This window comes from Phallusia mammillata, chromosome 2 (assembly GCF_965637545.1).
Source record: "Phallusia mammillata chromosome 2, kaPhaMamm4.hap1.1, whole genome shotgun sequence".
Taxonomy (NCBI): Eukaryota; Metazoa; Chordata; class Ascidiacea; order Phlebobranchia; family Ascidiidae; genus Phallusia; species Phallusia mammillata.
In genome coordinates, this window is record NC_137253.1 from 28,682,248 (window position 1) to 28,697,667 (window position 15,420).

The window sequence follows — 15,420 nt, forward strand, 5'->3', positions numbered from 1 at the left end:
TGTTTCCGATTGACAAGGCTTACATGTCTTCTCACCGTAAACCGACCCTGACTAGCAATCCCACAGTTCCAAGAGATTGATCAACTCTCGTGCAAACAAAGTGTTAACACATCCACCACCCTGGTGAGAAGAATCAGAAAATTCCGTTCAGCACCCGCTTGCAGGTATTGGGTTCGCTATGGGGGCGTTGGATTCGATTTCTAATCACAGTGCTTGAAGATTACAAAGCCGGCTAAGCAGCGTTTCAATCACCCCGTGTTTGTCCACTTGTGTAACCTTAACATACCCCAGCAGGGCCCCAGCGTTATTTATAGATTCGACCCCTACTTGGTTGTTTGACCTTATAAGGCGATTAATCTTCGGTGTGGGAATTCCTTACTTGTACCGTAGTTGCTTCTGCTTTTTTTCTGTTTGTGGTGTTCTTGAAACATTGCGTGTCGTTCAGCACAATGTTTTTTGTCTGATGGTTGTAAAACGGGGTTTAAAATTTGAAGGAATTACAAACGATTGCACACCCCGGCATAGAAGAAAATGCTTCATGCTAAGATGCCTTTCCCATGACTGGCATATTTCAAGCGCAAAAGTCATAAGTTCGTAGGAAAACTTACACAGCAACCGCATTGCGTATGCATGACGTTACATCTTTAGTTACAAACGTTTGACCTCAACCTTGCCTGTGATTATGTTTCAGTTTTCCCTTAGCGCAAATGCTTCTAATTGCCCCCGGTAACTTGTAAACAAACAATCAGCCCCACCCACCCTGGGGTCTCAAAACTCTCAACCTTATTAAGGGGATTTGCTCTCAGGTCGACATCGGAGATCCGGGTTAAGTCGTCGACTGTGGGACAAGCCCGACCCCCTGGGTATGGGAATAATTGCCTGCGTGTCAACATCAAAAAACCTCTAGCCCAGCCCTGATATTTAATACCGCAGTAGTGCTGCCGGGACCTGCAAGTAGCCTACATCAATGGAGTCATTGTTTTCCTCAGCTCAAGGCCTTAAACATGTGCTTATTGATGCGCCGCGGTGCTAGTGGCAACTCCTGCGCTAAGCCGTGTGTATATTTTCACTTCCCCAGCGTAGCCCAGCCTACCTTAGGCGTGTTGGCTATTTCCACCCGGTCGACCGCTTTGTGGTCACGATTCCGTTCATTTATAGACTCGTGATTACATGTATCGCGATTTCAACCTGAACTTTGTTCTTGGAAGCAACGGTGTGGCCCCAACGAGGAGCTGTTACACCTTAGTTTTCTGCTACCGCGGTCGCTTATGTTTTACCGAATAATTTGATACAATCAAGCGTTTTGGCAAAAGCCACTCCCAGCATCCTGGTTTTAGCGACGGTAAAAGAGGCGTGTTGGAATGATATAGATCTCTAAGCACATATTTAGCCGCATTTAAGTCCTAAAGATGGAATACATCCAGTTTGTTAAGCTATACTTCAAAGGTATATTAGTTTGGTTCATCACGAAAAGCATTACATTCTTTTGCAAATTGACTAAAAACAAATCGGCTTAGTACAGCGGAACCTTATATGTGGTTCACAAAAAGGCAAGTCAGACTTACGTCTCAAGCATTTTGCGTGGTGGGAAACGTTGATATCCTTCTGCGGCTCTTCTGTAAGTGCCTGTATCGTATCATGTGGCCGACCATGCAAATGATATCCCACCGCATGCATAAGAAGTTGTGGTCGATCTCTTAACACTTCCAAGTGCTTCCGACCTTAGGACAAGTCCGCGCTGCCTTTCTGGTCTTCTGTAATTTCACGCCCGACAAGTGCCTTTAAAAATAGCCGTGCTAATGCGGGTCCTAAAGTGGGACGATAACAATACGCGCACCTTTGCTATAGCCGGAAATAAGTTTATCAGTCTCCGGTATTTTGAAATGTAGACTGATCCGTCAGTTGATGCTTGAAAGGCAAAGGTGAATATTTAGACTGATTCATAACAAATATTCAACTGATCCAAAGCAAGAATCATTCTTTTTTACATTCTATTGTCTACGGGAGATTTCTTACATAACCAAAGCGTTTTAACAGGCAAAGGTGGTTACAAACGCTTGAATGTTTTTGTTTTTTAAAAGGTGGTTTACTTGACTTTTCACGTTTTGAACTTAATTTTCAATAAAGCATTGAGTTTTTATTGAAAACAGTCTTGAAGTTTCCGTCACTGTCAGTGCGCACTTGTTTATTATTATTGTAAAAGACCAGGGTGGTCTGTTGATGCAGTGAGTCACTCTAGCGAAAACTGCACACCGGTTTAAAGCGGTGAACCTTCAATCACAAGGCAGGTTGAGCATTTATTTACAAACCCTTGCGCTCCACTTCCGCGCTTGAAAGGGACCGTGGACTTTCTAAAGGGCCATTTTAAGCCCGATTTGGCGCTTAAACATTTAAACAGCAAGCAATCACGTTGACAAGATGGCCGCATAAAGGCTCCCAGTCGGCAGTGTCGCTATTTCTAGAATGCCCCCTGACAAGCGTCCATTGTCCCGGGGTAACAATGCCCCCCGCTGTTACCCGCGACGTTGTTTACATTTGAAATCCAAAGCAACAAACTTGGCTGGACGGCGCGCGTATCAAAACACACAACACGTTCCCGTTCACAACGGTTGGCGACACCGACCCAGGCAAGCACCGTCAATCGGTGTGCGGATTCAAATTCCCGTAAGGTGGTCTTGTAAGAGCCACATCCGGACTTTTTCTATTGACACCACATGGCAAAGTTAACACAACAAGCTGTTGGCCATTGTTGACCAGTATTTGCCGCTAAACACCATTTAAACCCAAGGTCCACATACTCTTGGTCCGCCGAGTTAAGGTCGTGCGCCGCTTTGAATGGACCCGGTGCCACTGACGTCATGCTTACGTCACACTGAGCGCACGAGTGTATGGGAACGACAGGCAGGCGACGGTTTCGCGAGGGTACTGCTTTATGCCCGCACGCGATTTTGTTACATCCCACGCCTTTGAATTCCTATAAGGGTGGGTCATCGTACCGAATTGAAATACCCTACCTTGAAAATTTGTGCCCTGTAAAAACAAATCTTTTTTAACGATTGTAAAACACAGTCGATACAACTTATGGCAGGGCGCTGTCTCTTCTCGTCGTCCCACGGAAATAATCACTCATCAGTTCTTCGCGGTCAGTTTGTTGCGAAAGAAGCCGATCGGGCCATAGACATTCCGTGCGAAAGTTAACCGATCCGATAGCACCAAATGTCACATTCTCGCTCAGTGCTGTCATAACGCGAACGACATTCAGACGCAACAAAAATCACTATTCATTTCAAAGGTCGGACTTTTCGGGCGCCTGGCACCGCCCAATTTCATCGCCAAGGCTTGGAACGTCGTCCCTGCCCTTTTCATGAATACATCACTAATTACCCCCAAAGTGATGTTTCTTTTGCTGCCCCAAAACCGCCTTAATGACCTTCTTGTGCTTTTTTAAGCATCTTTTATTGTTGGTTCCGCCTTGGGTGCCATTTTACCCAAAGAGCAATATAACACTTAATTTCCTTCTTTGAATAGACAAGAAGTTTTCGACAGTGCTGGTTCATCAGTTTAATAACCCAGCTATTTTAGGTCTCTTTTGTTGTCGGTTACTTCTTATATCTTCTCTATTTTTGGACATTGTACTCGAATGGCAAATCAAAAAAAACTTATTCAAATAGAAAATTATTTTTTCATAGGTTATAATATTTTTTAAGCACATATGAAATAAGCACAAAGTTTGCGTTTCTGATGCAAAAATGTAAAACATCTTCTCTTATTTTACAGAAACTTCATGTACGTGTTTAACGCATCCCAGCCCTGGATTGAAAAACCGAAACTCATGCACATGAAACTTCTACAATGGAATTCAACAGCACAATCGAAATCTCGATGCACGTTGATGAACAACGGAGAGGTAGGTTTCAATGTAATTAATACTTTGTCTAAAAATGCCCACAAGACGTTGATGCCCTGTCGTGCCAAATCGTTAAGGTTTGTGTAAAAACTCTATCTACGTTGAAACATACAAAATATACTCATAAAGAGTGGCAGACGATCAGCGTCAGTGTAAAGTTTTATTTGCAACAGAAATATTAATTTCGCCTATTAAGGCATCGTCAGTTTCTGTCTAAAAAAAGAAAAGAAACGATAAAAGTCTGTTATGACATTACACTTACGTTGAAACATTGTACACAGATCTGTTTATAAGTTTAATTGCGTTACTATCACTGATGATGACTTGAGGATTTGGCAAAATGTTTGAATAATAAAGCATGTCCTTTTACGTAAAATTTAGGCCGTTGTATTCGTCATTAAATCTTTTTACGTTTTTTAATGTTTTGTCACATGGTATTAATCTCTGTCTTTTGGCAAACCATACATGCATAAATAAAAGGCCAATTTGTAGTGCTTGACCTCAAGTAGTCTTGCGACTGCGGCCAATAAAGGATTAAAGCACTTGCTTTAAAACTTCAGGAACACCAAATCGAAGTTTTTTTAGGCCATTGTTAGTTTCCCACGGCTTCCTACGCTTTGATTTCAAGAGCTTTAATGCAGTTTAAGCCTGGGGCGCTCCTTAGCAAACCTCCACTGCATAGAAACGCTTTAGCTGCCCACGATTTACAAATGCTTCCGGCTTTTGCATTGCTGCTTTTGAGTTTAAGAATATTAACGCCACAGGCATTGCTAGTAGCGTGGCCACTTCGGTTATTTATACCTGCCTTGTTTCTTTGCAGTATGAATGCAACAACTTTATTCGGATTGTGGAGGTTCTTGATGGCCAACTGTACGTTTGTGGAACCAATGCGTATCAACCAACATGCAGATATTACAGGGTAAGAAGAGTTGTCCATTTTTTTGTGTCTCCCAAATAATATATGAATCTTAAGAGAAAGTATGCTTTCGGATAATATGTTTGTGTCTTAAGTTTGTAGAGCTTTTCTGGCAAATGTGTTTTCATTCCTACGTTTCGACGTCCTATACAGGTCGCCATCTTCAGTGTAAATAACACTGAATGCGCGTCGTATAGTGCCCGATAAACGAAGGGAAAAAATGTTTGTGTCTTGTAGTTAAAATTAACACATGGAATAGGGTTTTAACGTACTTTGTATTTTGCAGATGAGACAGCTATCTCGTTCCTCTACCCCCACTGATACTGAATTCGTGTCTGAGAAGAATTGCGGGAACACTTGTGGATGTCCGTTTAATCCTTTATCCACTAGCGCCCATCTCTATGCCAATACATGTAAGTCACTTAAGATCTACTTATTTGTTGTAACCCCAAAACACCAGTGATTTTCATAGGTGTCATTAAAACAGTTTAAACGGAACGTAAAAAAATCCACTTTGTTTGTTACCAAAGACATTAACCACAAAGTAAAGATAAACATAAACCAGGTTGAACGCAAATCATATAAGAATATTCTTTCTGAAACATTGAGCAACAATCCAAGATATGTTTGGGCACCTAACAGGCATTTAGGAATGTGTGAGGTCCATTGGCGTCTCCAAAGTTGTAAGCACAAACATTCTGTCGTTGCTTGTTCATTGAAAAATCACCGGGACGACTTAAAACGTTTGATCATGGCACCGGATGACCGTGTGTTCGCTACTACACCATTAAAACCACAACGGCGCTTATTTTGCTTCGCCCGTGGCCAAACTAGACCACAGAGCACACTTAATTGTCCAGCTGTGACCGCCACCACCGTCCACTAATTAAGGCCAGACCGTCGATTTCCTTGCCAGTAAAGTAACGTCTGTTGGAACTTGTCTGCTGCCGATTTAGCATCCTTCCCGCTATTGCCTTCATTTGCAGGAAAAATAACAAAGCTGTAATTTTCGGGTTAATTTGCCATGGCCTGATTTGACATAACCGCATGTACTGGCATTTAAGTTAGGTTGTGACATGAAAAACAATCCATTTGTAGCCTTAGAAACATTTTATGCTGCTAAATGTGTTAACTGGAAAGTTGTATGTCTTGCAAATACATTAAGCCTGCTAGGTTGTGTTTCATACCTTTGGCCCTTTTTTGAGAATTTTCATAGAAGTAATAATCCCTTGTAAACTCGTTGGTATTATATCCGACGAGAGGAGAAGCGCAAATCTTCGTCTCCTACATTGTAATATCTTGTTGTGCTCACTAGATTAGCGCAATTAAATCTTAATGTGCTGTGTTTTCACTTTTGTGAATCCAGCGCCACGTTTGTAAATCGTAATTTTTAGGTTTTAGTAAAATGGTGGTTTAAATGATTGTTGAACTTTATCTTTTTGTTTTAGCTTCGGGTTCTCGAATGTTCTCAGCCGCTCTTATTGATTACTTCGGCAAGAAACCACTTTTAATGAGAAGCGGCGAGCAGCATCTTCAGACTGTCGAAGAATGGCTAAATGGTAAGTGCTACTGACAGTTGTTTCATTCTTTGGCCCACAATTGACAAGCGCTCCAACAAAAACGAACGTCTGATAACAACCATGTTTCATATATCGTCAACCTAGACAGCAAACACCTATTTTTGTTGTTTGTGCCACCCATGTAGACTTTATTGCTTAACCGAAATGGCTAAACAAACTAAACCCTTTTGGACCCAAATATATTTGACGAAGCTTTCACAACTGGCAAAACAAACATTACATCATCATTCGTCGGGTGTTTGTGCTCACTTCAAACGGCTTGTCGCCTTTTGCCAGTGTTTGCTTTGTCGCCCCCACTCCGTATGACGTCACAATCGATTGATATGGTGATCGATGCGTGATCGCGAAGTGGCACTATTGTGGTGTTATACGATTATCCGTAGGGTCGCTCGAGGTCCGGGAAAACAAACTTTTAAAGGGGAACCTGACCTGACAAAACAACTTTCAAAGAAGAATGCTGCAAATAAATTCAGAAAAAATATCGTCTTTAGGGTGTTAAAATAAGAGCATATTACTGTTTTAAGTTAAAAATTGCTTCAATTAGATTAGTATCGCAAAATTTTAATACTGTATTTTATGTTTTTCAGAACCGACATTTGTAAAAATGATCGAATACGGCGACAAAATTTATCTTTTCTTCGTCGAAACTGCGAGCGAAGTTGAAACTGGAACCGGATCGCCCGTAAGTCATCTAGTTCCAACCCTAATGCACCTCAAACAAGCATGAAACTAACCATAACACTTTGACCTCAGATGAAATACGCACGCGTTGCCCAAGTCTGCAAAGACGACATTGGGGGAAGCACCGTACTACGTCACAAGTGGAGTACGTTCCTGAAAGCGCGCCTCCAGTGTTCGATTCCCGGCACTCAGGTCACTGAGGGATTCACCTTCAACAATCTGACGTCCGTCAGTGACGTCACACAAGTGGTGGGATCGGACGGCACAAGAATGGACGTAATATTTGCTACTTTCACCACTCCTTGGTAAGTGCAGTTTTATACGTCACTAAAATTGAAATTATGTAGTGAAATATGGTGTAAATGTCGCATTTTAAGTTCAAACAAGAATGTAGCCTATAGTATAACAGTGGTCTGCTTTCACAGGGCATGGAATGCTGTATCGATGTCTGCTGTGTGTATGTTCTCAATGAGCGAAAGCATCCAAGGTCTTTTCAATACTGGAAACTTTCTCGGAGAAACCCAGCTTCAAGCTAAACCCGGGTAAGACCAGATTGTCTCACTACTGAACTAATAGCATTAAATACACGATGCAGTCTACCCCGTTGCGAATGACGCATAACCAAAAATATTGCATACAAGCAGAAACTTTGCACATGCGTCATGTATATATGCTAGTTGTGCTGACGTTATAATGATATGTGTTAGACAAATATTTCAAATGTGGTCTTCTCATGTAATTCTCCCTATTCCGTTTTGGTTAACACATCGGTATAATGTGGCAAAAGGGCATTTAGGTGGTTATTTTGACTTTCCAAAACCGACGTTGTGTAAACCAAAACCGGTAGTGTGGGTTAGCTTGCACTTGTTAGAGTTTCCCACTTGGAAACGGTATAAACATTGAACTCAATACCGACGCACTTGCGGGTTTTGCCTCACTGAATTCCCGCCGTTTGTGAATCGAAGCGCAGATGCGATCGTTCGTAACCTGTCGCTGTAGTAATTATACCGGAGTAAAGGCTTTAGCGGGATATACGCCTTGTTAAATCAGCAATTCTTCATACAGATCCAGCATGTACGGAGCAAGCTACTCCATACCGACGGAAACTGTTAAAGCTGTGCCGGTTGCAGATTCGGTGGTGCCCCATCCCAGGCCGGGCAGGTGTGTATTCACGTGGTAAATCTGAAAATATATTGCACGGAGCTTTGGGATTTACTCTTGTATTTTTTCTGCAGCTGCCAGAACGCAGATGTACCGGACGATGTGTCTTCGTTCACCAAAAACCATCCGTTGATGTTTGATCCAGTTCAGCCACTCTACAGGAAGCCAATCTTTACCACTGAATCAGAGTAAGTTTTTTGCCATCAAATCACTGAATCAAGAATTAATAAAACCGTTAAAAGTGCCTTGTGGTTGTAGGGAACTTTGTGTTTAAGATTGTGTTATGTTTTGCAGTGTTCGTCTTACTCAAATCGTGGTGGACAATGATGCAGGATATGTTAACAAACTGATCATGTACCTTGGCACTGAAGATGCTCGCATCCTGCGTGTGAGGCCCCGACTTGCTGATAATGGAGACGTAAGAACATATTAGTTATGGTTTCTCTTTTTATGTGCTTTCAATCCTTAATTTGCTTTATGATGCCTGTTTGTACTCATTTCTGATATTGGTCAAGAAAAATTGGTTAACTTTTCGTGAATTTACTTATATAGTTGATAAGTTGTGTATTCTGTAATTTCTAACCACTGACAACAATTGGTCCGCCGGTTAATCAACAGGCCCCCAAATAATGGAATTTAAGTAATATGTTTATTAATTAAATAACAAGTTCTGCCTGATTAATACTAAGGGATCCATTTTCTGCTACAGGACATAAAATCGGTACTACTGGAAGAAACCCGACTGGAAGATAAAGCGAAATGTGATGATGGTTCCGTTAGGTGCGGTGTGCTCTCCATGCACCTCGCACGCCCTCCAGTGACGGCCAGTCGCATGTCGTCTATATACAGACCCACTGCCTACATCGCATTCACAGACCGCATCAGGCAAATCATCATCACAACTTGCAAGTCGTACGGAAAAGCTGAGTAAGTGTTTTGCTGATGAGACCATGGCTAAGCAATTTTTGTTACGTTGTGCCTATGTGTTAAAGCATGGCAGTTTTGCTGTATATATTAAACAAATATCCCTTTATTCAGTTGCTGCAATGCAGACCCAGAATGTGGCTGGAAAGGTGATGAATGTGTGCTAAGGACGCCGAGAAACAAGTAAGTTTACGTAATAAGTGACGTCATCAATTCCTTAAGACCGTTGCGAATCCCAATCTTTTCAAAAGCCCTTGCTGAATACTGTTAAAACACTTGACCAGATTATGGCTATTTTATGCAACTGAAAAGATTATTCGATTACGCGGATTGGTCTACATAACCCGAGTAGCATAGACACATAGTACAACCTTGGCAATTAGTTTTTCTGTTGATTGAACTTTATGTTTTATTGGTGTTTCTATTTGTTTCAGTGATGACCTGCCTCAAGTCAATGATCTTTCCACGATTCCGTCGGACTGTCAAGTCGAAGTTCCGCCTCCCGGTAAGTCTATGCACTCCTTGTTACGTCGTAATCAGAATTGTAGGCAAATTCCACGCAATGTAGGCTGCTTTTGTAAATCACAAGCAAGACTAGGGAAATAATGGAAATCTGAAATGTGAAATGCGGATATACGGAAAATGAGAAAATCTGTAAAAATTTACAATCCTTTTTGTGTTTAACCTGGGGTTTGAACCCGTAACTGCTGCATCACTTTTGACAAAATCAGTTTCAAAACGATATCCAGCACATACTTCTACATGCATGATTTCCTAATCGTGGTTTTAATGGTGGTCATATATTGAGAACCCTATTATTCAGTCCTAACTTACCACCTGTGATTTCTACAGTAAAAATAGTCAGTAGTATTAGCTAGGGTATTTTGTATGTGCATGGTGTCTTCAAGGGTGCAAGCATGTCTGGATTTTTCATCTATCTTCATCCATGGTCATCGGGATCGGGTCTCCCGCCTTTTTGCATGAATCAACACTTACCCAAAAGTTACCCCTATGCCGGGTTGTAGAAGAATGCTGCATGTCGCATGTGTTCACGTTAAAGCATATGTTGGTATTTCACATCACGAAATAACAAAAAAAGCCGATCTATGAGTAAATCATAAAAGATGTTACGAAGTAGCGGAAAGTGTTTTAAACGTGTAAAACATGCAAAAATGCGACGGTTATAACATCATTAGCGCGAAATGGTGATTTTGGGAGCTATTGGTCGTGTTTAGGCATAAAACTGCGTTAACGCTTCTCACTACAACAAGCTTAGGTCTCCATTTTCTTAACAACCGTGTTAATTGTTAATAAATACTGTGGCGTCTTGTAAGATATGCTGTAAAATCCGCCGACTGACGGCTCCCGAATCACCGCGCGCTTTTCAGTTTTCTTCCGAGCTTTTCGGTTTCAACACACGAGCTTATGCGGCGCGTCGAAGCAAACACTGCCCGTGTCCGAGCGAGCCTTGAAACCGGTGCGCCGCTCTCTAACCCCAGCACCAGGTAGGCCCATAACCATAACTCAACCGTCTACTACTAACCCTCATACAGTATAGGCCTATAAGCGCGACCGCGACAAAGTCATGGCCCCCATTTGACAAAACTGCCACGTCATCACCTCATTACGTCATCATTTTGTTTAAATTCAAGGTCAAGGGGCAATATTATTTAATGCTCTTAACTTTGGTCCATGACTTTGGCGCTCGCGTGATTGTGGTAGTAATCATGTAGCGGTCAGAGCTTGTTGAGGGGTAAACGCACAGTAGCGCAGTGCCCGAAATGAGACTTGTATGGTAGATGGGAGGCGTGGTGTAGAGCTCGTATTGTAGCTTTATAATACTGCATGCTTTGATTGTTTTTCAGGCCTGCGTTTGGTGAAGGTGCAGCTTGATTTTTTTTGAAAGAATGGTAGAAAAGTCTGTAAAGATACCAGTTTAAAATAGCACGAACAAAAGGCCACAACCAGAAAGACAGTAAAAATGGAGAAATAAAGTTAGTAATTAGTAAAGGTATTCTTTGGAGATTATTACAATAGTTTAAAGCTTAGATATGTCAGGCAAATAGACAGCCAGGTTTAAACAGGCAAAAATTAGTTAACAGAATTTGCAGACAGTTGAATAGATGCATGTTGAGATACAAAGTCATTTCTAATTCTATATACGATGCACACCATTTAATCCAATCTTACTAATAGCACTATGCCAGTGTTTTCTTTTGGTTTTTCTCTTTGATTAACCCTTAGAGCATCTGCTAACATCTTTGATTTTGTGTTTTGATTGTTTTTTTGTTTATTCTCTCACCGACCACGTTTTATCTGCCCTGTTCACCTCGACGCTTTAAGCAAGTTAGCGAACGAGCTTCGTGCAGTCAACTGTTCAAACAATGTCTAAATCAAAGGATCTTCAAACCTCAATTTACTAATTTTATACATACATTTTTTATTTTTGTACTGGCTGCACAAAACTCGTTAGTAAACCAGCTTAAACACCGCTACTCTTAATTGAGGCCCCTCTTACGATATAAATAAAATGTAGTAAATTTTCAAATTCCTACAAATGTGGTCTTCATCTCGCATCGTTTATCTCTACAGAGCAACCTTCATGTGAAGAATGCCTTGGCGAAGATGTACTTGGAGTACTTTGCGCTAGTCGCACCCCTACCACCACTCCACCCAACAACCAACGCGATAGCCCTGCTTGTGTTAACCGTCCTACCAGTCCCCGCAGAAAACCGGCAGCTATCAGCCCGCGTGTGGTGGTGCCTTCCCCGCGAAATCCCCAAGAAATCGTCGAGAGATGTGCCGACAGTTCTGTGCGCGACAGACGGCGTGTTATCCACGACAGTCGAGAGCTGACCAGCCTGTTTAACGATCAGGTCCTACCGGAAGTTGAGCAATCCTTTTCTGATACTTGGAACGTTCTTCCGGGGGATCAGAGGTCGCAATTGATGAAACAACTCCGAGAAGCTTTACAGATGACTACTGAGCTTGTGCTACGTAACCACAGAAAGGAATACTGTCTTGGCACTACAACAGTAAACAGTTTAACTCATGTATACCCGCTTCTAATGCGTGAAGTCGAAACTTGGCATACAACCGCTGTAAAGAAGATGACGAAAGATATTTTCCCCGATAATTGTTGGGGAGGTAACGAATGCAGCGCCAAAGCCACCATCAGCGTGCCCCTTGCTCCGACTCTGTGGGAGCCTATGAAGAATTTGATGACTGACTTCGGGGCAAGATGCGATGTTATACCGGGAGTTAGCGTCCAAGATCCCGCCACCAACTGCACTGCGATCCCCAAGGTTGAGTCGTGTCGACACCATCCTAATTCCAATTCACCACACTGTCAACCCAAGGAGTGCAAGTTTGGCTACCCTGTTGATGTAAATGCCTTCTTCAGACACGCCAACGATTCTCAGAAGTTTCTGGAAACTGCCCTTCCACTTACTAAACCAATTACTCATAGTCTTTCCCCAGTGAACGCTATCCGTGGACGTTTGGAGCTTTCAGTCGGTGAAAATCAACCTTTTTTAATCCAATACTCCCCGGTGCCTGAAAAAGTCAAAATCAGTTTTCATTACACAGCTGTGACGGAATGCAGTCTTAACGATGCAGCCTGCGCAGGGCGCGAATTTGACTGCAACCCTAGACTCGAGGAACGCATTAGCTCCTGGTTTAACTCAATCTGGGCTAAACTGACAAAGAAGACGCGGCGTTGCAAGAATCAGCTTCGCAAATACGAAAACAATATCGGCGAGGGTGGACAGCAAATGCGAAAGCGTCGGAATGCGAGCAACCAGCTTACTCTGCCGATTCCCAAGGAGTGTCGGTATGCGCGTTTGTCGGCGACGGTGCCAAGAGAACTATGGGGAGAGTTGAGAACTAGAGCAGAGAACAGAGGCGGATCGTACGTGGACATGCCAGAGCGAATCACATTCAGATCTCTTGACAGTCTTCGCGAGTTCTTTGAAAACAAATGTTCACTGACGCCTCCTGATCCCGACAAGGCAAACTTTAAAAAAGTCTCGAAAAAGCGGAAGAAAAAGGCTGGTTCGGTAATCCGGATTTTACCATCTGATTCTCTTCCTTTTGTCATCGAGCGAGGCCGATCGTCCAACAGAATCAGGCTTCACTTCTTCACGCAACGCAAAACCCTGAATAATGGTTTGTGATTTGAGATGGCAACCCGCTGGTCGAGTTCGCAACGCCGCGAATTGGTTCGCGTATCAAGAAAAGACGTCACCACGAGCATCACCGGCACGTCACGGGCGTGTGACATCATACATGAACTACAGGACACGTCATCAGTACTTACATCATCAACGTCATGCGTTTTTTGAACGAAAATTCACTGAGCGATTTCCGTTTTGTCGATCTGTGGATATGTGTTTGTCATTTTTGGGCGTCCGAAGCGAAGGGAAGGGGGTTCCCTTGAGTGACGCCTAACGTGTTTTGATATTTATTTATTGTCGACGAAGTTCCAGACCGCCTGTTACGGCGTCAGTTGGACTCTCCAAGCCCACACAATGCAGAGCGACACAAACAGGGTGACTTATCCTACGTAGAGATACTTTTTATGTCGTCGTTTGTGTTCTGCTTACGTCACTGTGATGTTTTTTCGCGTCGCAAGTCACGTGAGTGCCTTTCGTCTGATTTCCAACTGAGTTTGGTTTTGCAGGCAAATACACAACATTGTTTAAGCAGCCTCCGAAAAAACACTTGCCACGATATATAGAGAGTCTCTTAAAACTTGATTTGAGGTTTCGGTTGAGACGCACTCGTATAGTATAATTGACTACCTCATAGACCGTCGCTTACAGCCGTGTTGCGCCATTATGGTTACCACGCAGTATCAACAAAAATATAAACCATTGAACAAAAACACACGCTTTCTTATTCACTTTAGATACAAACGAAATGTAAATGCTTCACCTTGTTGCGACATTGTCCGTTCATCACTATTGCCACACCCACAAACTGCTTAGTAGCCTAATACACCAACTAGAAAAGCAACCTTTTACCTCTACTCTACAGTCAATATGCAGTGAAAAACATCCAGTATTACACAACACACTGATCAAAATGAAATGTCCGTCTTACAGAGAACTTATCTTGCAGCGCTCGCCGATTTCTTCAGTGTTTTCCTTGTTACTCGTTCATTGTACATTGTCAAATATTTTACCACCTTTCTATAATTTGCCCTTAGCCGCTGGTGCGGTGAGTTTTTTGTGTTTTTTGGTAGCGAACGTATTCGTTCCGCTCATTCGCATTTGCCGCCTTACTTTTCTCTCATCTCTTGTTATTTTTTTTTATTTTTTTTTCGTGTTTGTTTACCCTCCACGCAGTATAAATGTTCAATTGTCTTTCTAATAAACGTACATGGTAAAGAAGAATTGGTCCCTATTGTGTTTGTGCCAGATTTACGAAAAGTTCACAAACGTTTGAATTCTGCCTGCAACATTTCTTCAAATAGAACGAAAACCTTAAAAAGTGAGGTTTTATAGTTAATTTGGTAATCCTTCATTGAAGGAGATGTTGTATGTAGTAATCGAAAAGCTGGTAAAGTAGATGAACACCGCTCGTTTTTCAAATAGCAACAAAAAAGTTTGTAAATGGGCCACGAAAAGGGCATTTGTAAAGTCCATTTGTAATGCGCTCTGTTTGATTCTGATGATTAACGAACTAGATTATTACCGCTTTTGGGGAGTTCTAGTTTGAGTACAATTAATTCAAAATGATGCGACACTTGTTTCTTACAAATCACAGTAAAAGTTGCAAACAACGTTTTAAATAATAACTTCACTTTCTGATTTAAGCCAGTGGTTCTCCACTGGTGGTCCATGATGACTTTTTGGGTGGTCCACAGAACGTTAACTGAATTGGTGACAAACTGAAGATGATTGTATATTATATATTGATTAATTATTGAAAGAGGGTCAAAATGTTAGTTGTTAAAATTTTTATCTCATACTTTAAAAATCGGCTTTAAAGGATTATGTTTCAATCCAAAATGTCGCATATGTTTACTTTAATCTTACTTAAAAATTGAATGGCCCACGATATCATTTTTACTGGGCCGGTGGTCCATGGCCTGAAACGAGTTGAGAACCACTGGATTAAGCAATTTTGCATGTCACCCACACTAAACTCACTTTCATAAAGAAATGTCAAAAATTCTAACACATATCACTGTTGCATATTTCACATAAATTATCATACTGGCAAAAAAATCGTATTAATTAACACAA

General features: G+C 41.9%; 1 protein-coding gene across 3 annotated transcripts in view; it reads left to right on the forward strand.

Moving 5' to 3' along the window:
• LOC145212349 (semaphorin-6D-like) overlaps positions 1–15,420 on the forward strand; it is a 38,233-nt gene that overhangs the window by 15,819 nt on the left and 6,994 nt on the right. Inside the window, exons 3-17 of one of the 3 annotated variants that reach the window (XM_080080452.1) lie at positions 3,778–3,907; positions 4,728–4,826; positions 5,110–5,236; positions 6,272–6,382; positions 6,991–7,085; positions 7,157–7,389; positions 7,510–7,626; positions 8,150–8,245; positions 8,320–8,433; positions 8,540–8,663; positions 8,955–9,172; positions 9,284–9,352; positions 9,604–9,674; positions 10,558–10,674; positions 11,762–14,565. In XM_080080452.1, coding sequence (XP_079936578.1) covers positions 3,778–3,907; positions 4,728–4,826; positions 5,110–5,236; positions 6,272–6,382; positions 6,991–7,085; positions 7,157–7,389; positions 7,510–7,626; positions 8,150–8,245; positions 8,320–8,433; positions 8,540–8,663; positions 8,955–9,172; positions 9,284–9,352; positions 9,604–9,674; positions 10,558–10,674; positions 11,762–13,344 — 3,304 coding nt within the window. In that variant the 3' untranslated portion in view covers positions 13,345–14,565. Of the gene's footprint in view, positions 1–3,777; positions 3,908–4,727; positions 4,827–5,109; positions 5,237–6,271; positions 6,383–6,990; positions 7,086–7,156; positions 7,390–7,509; positions 7,627–8,149; positions 8,246–8,319; positions 8,434–8,539; positions 8,664–8,954; positions 9,173–9,283; positions 9,353–9,603; positions 9,675–10,557; positions 10,675–11,761; positions 14,566–15,420 lie in introns of those variants that run through there. The other 2 variants (XM_080080453.1, XM_080080454.1) reach the window with 2 other exon arrangements.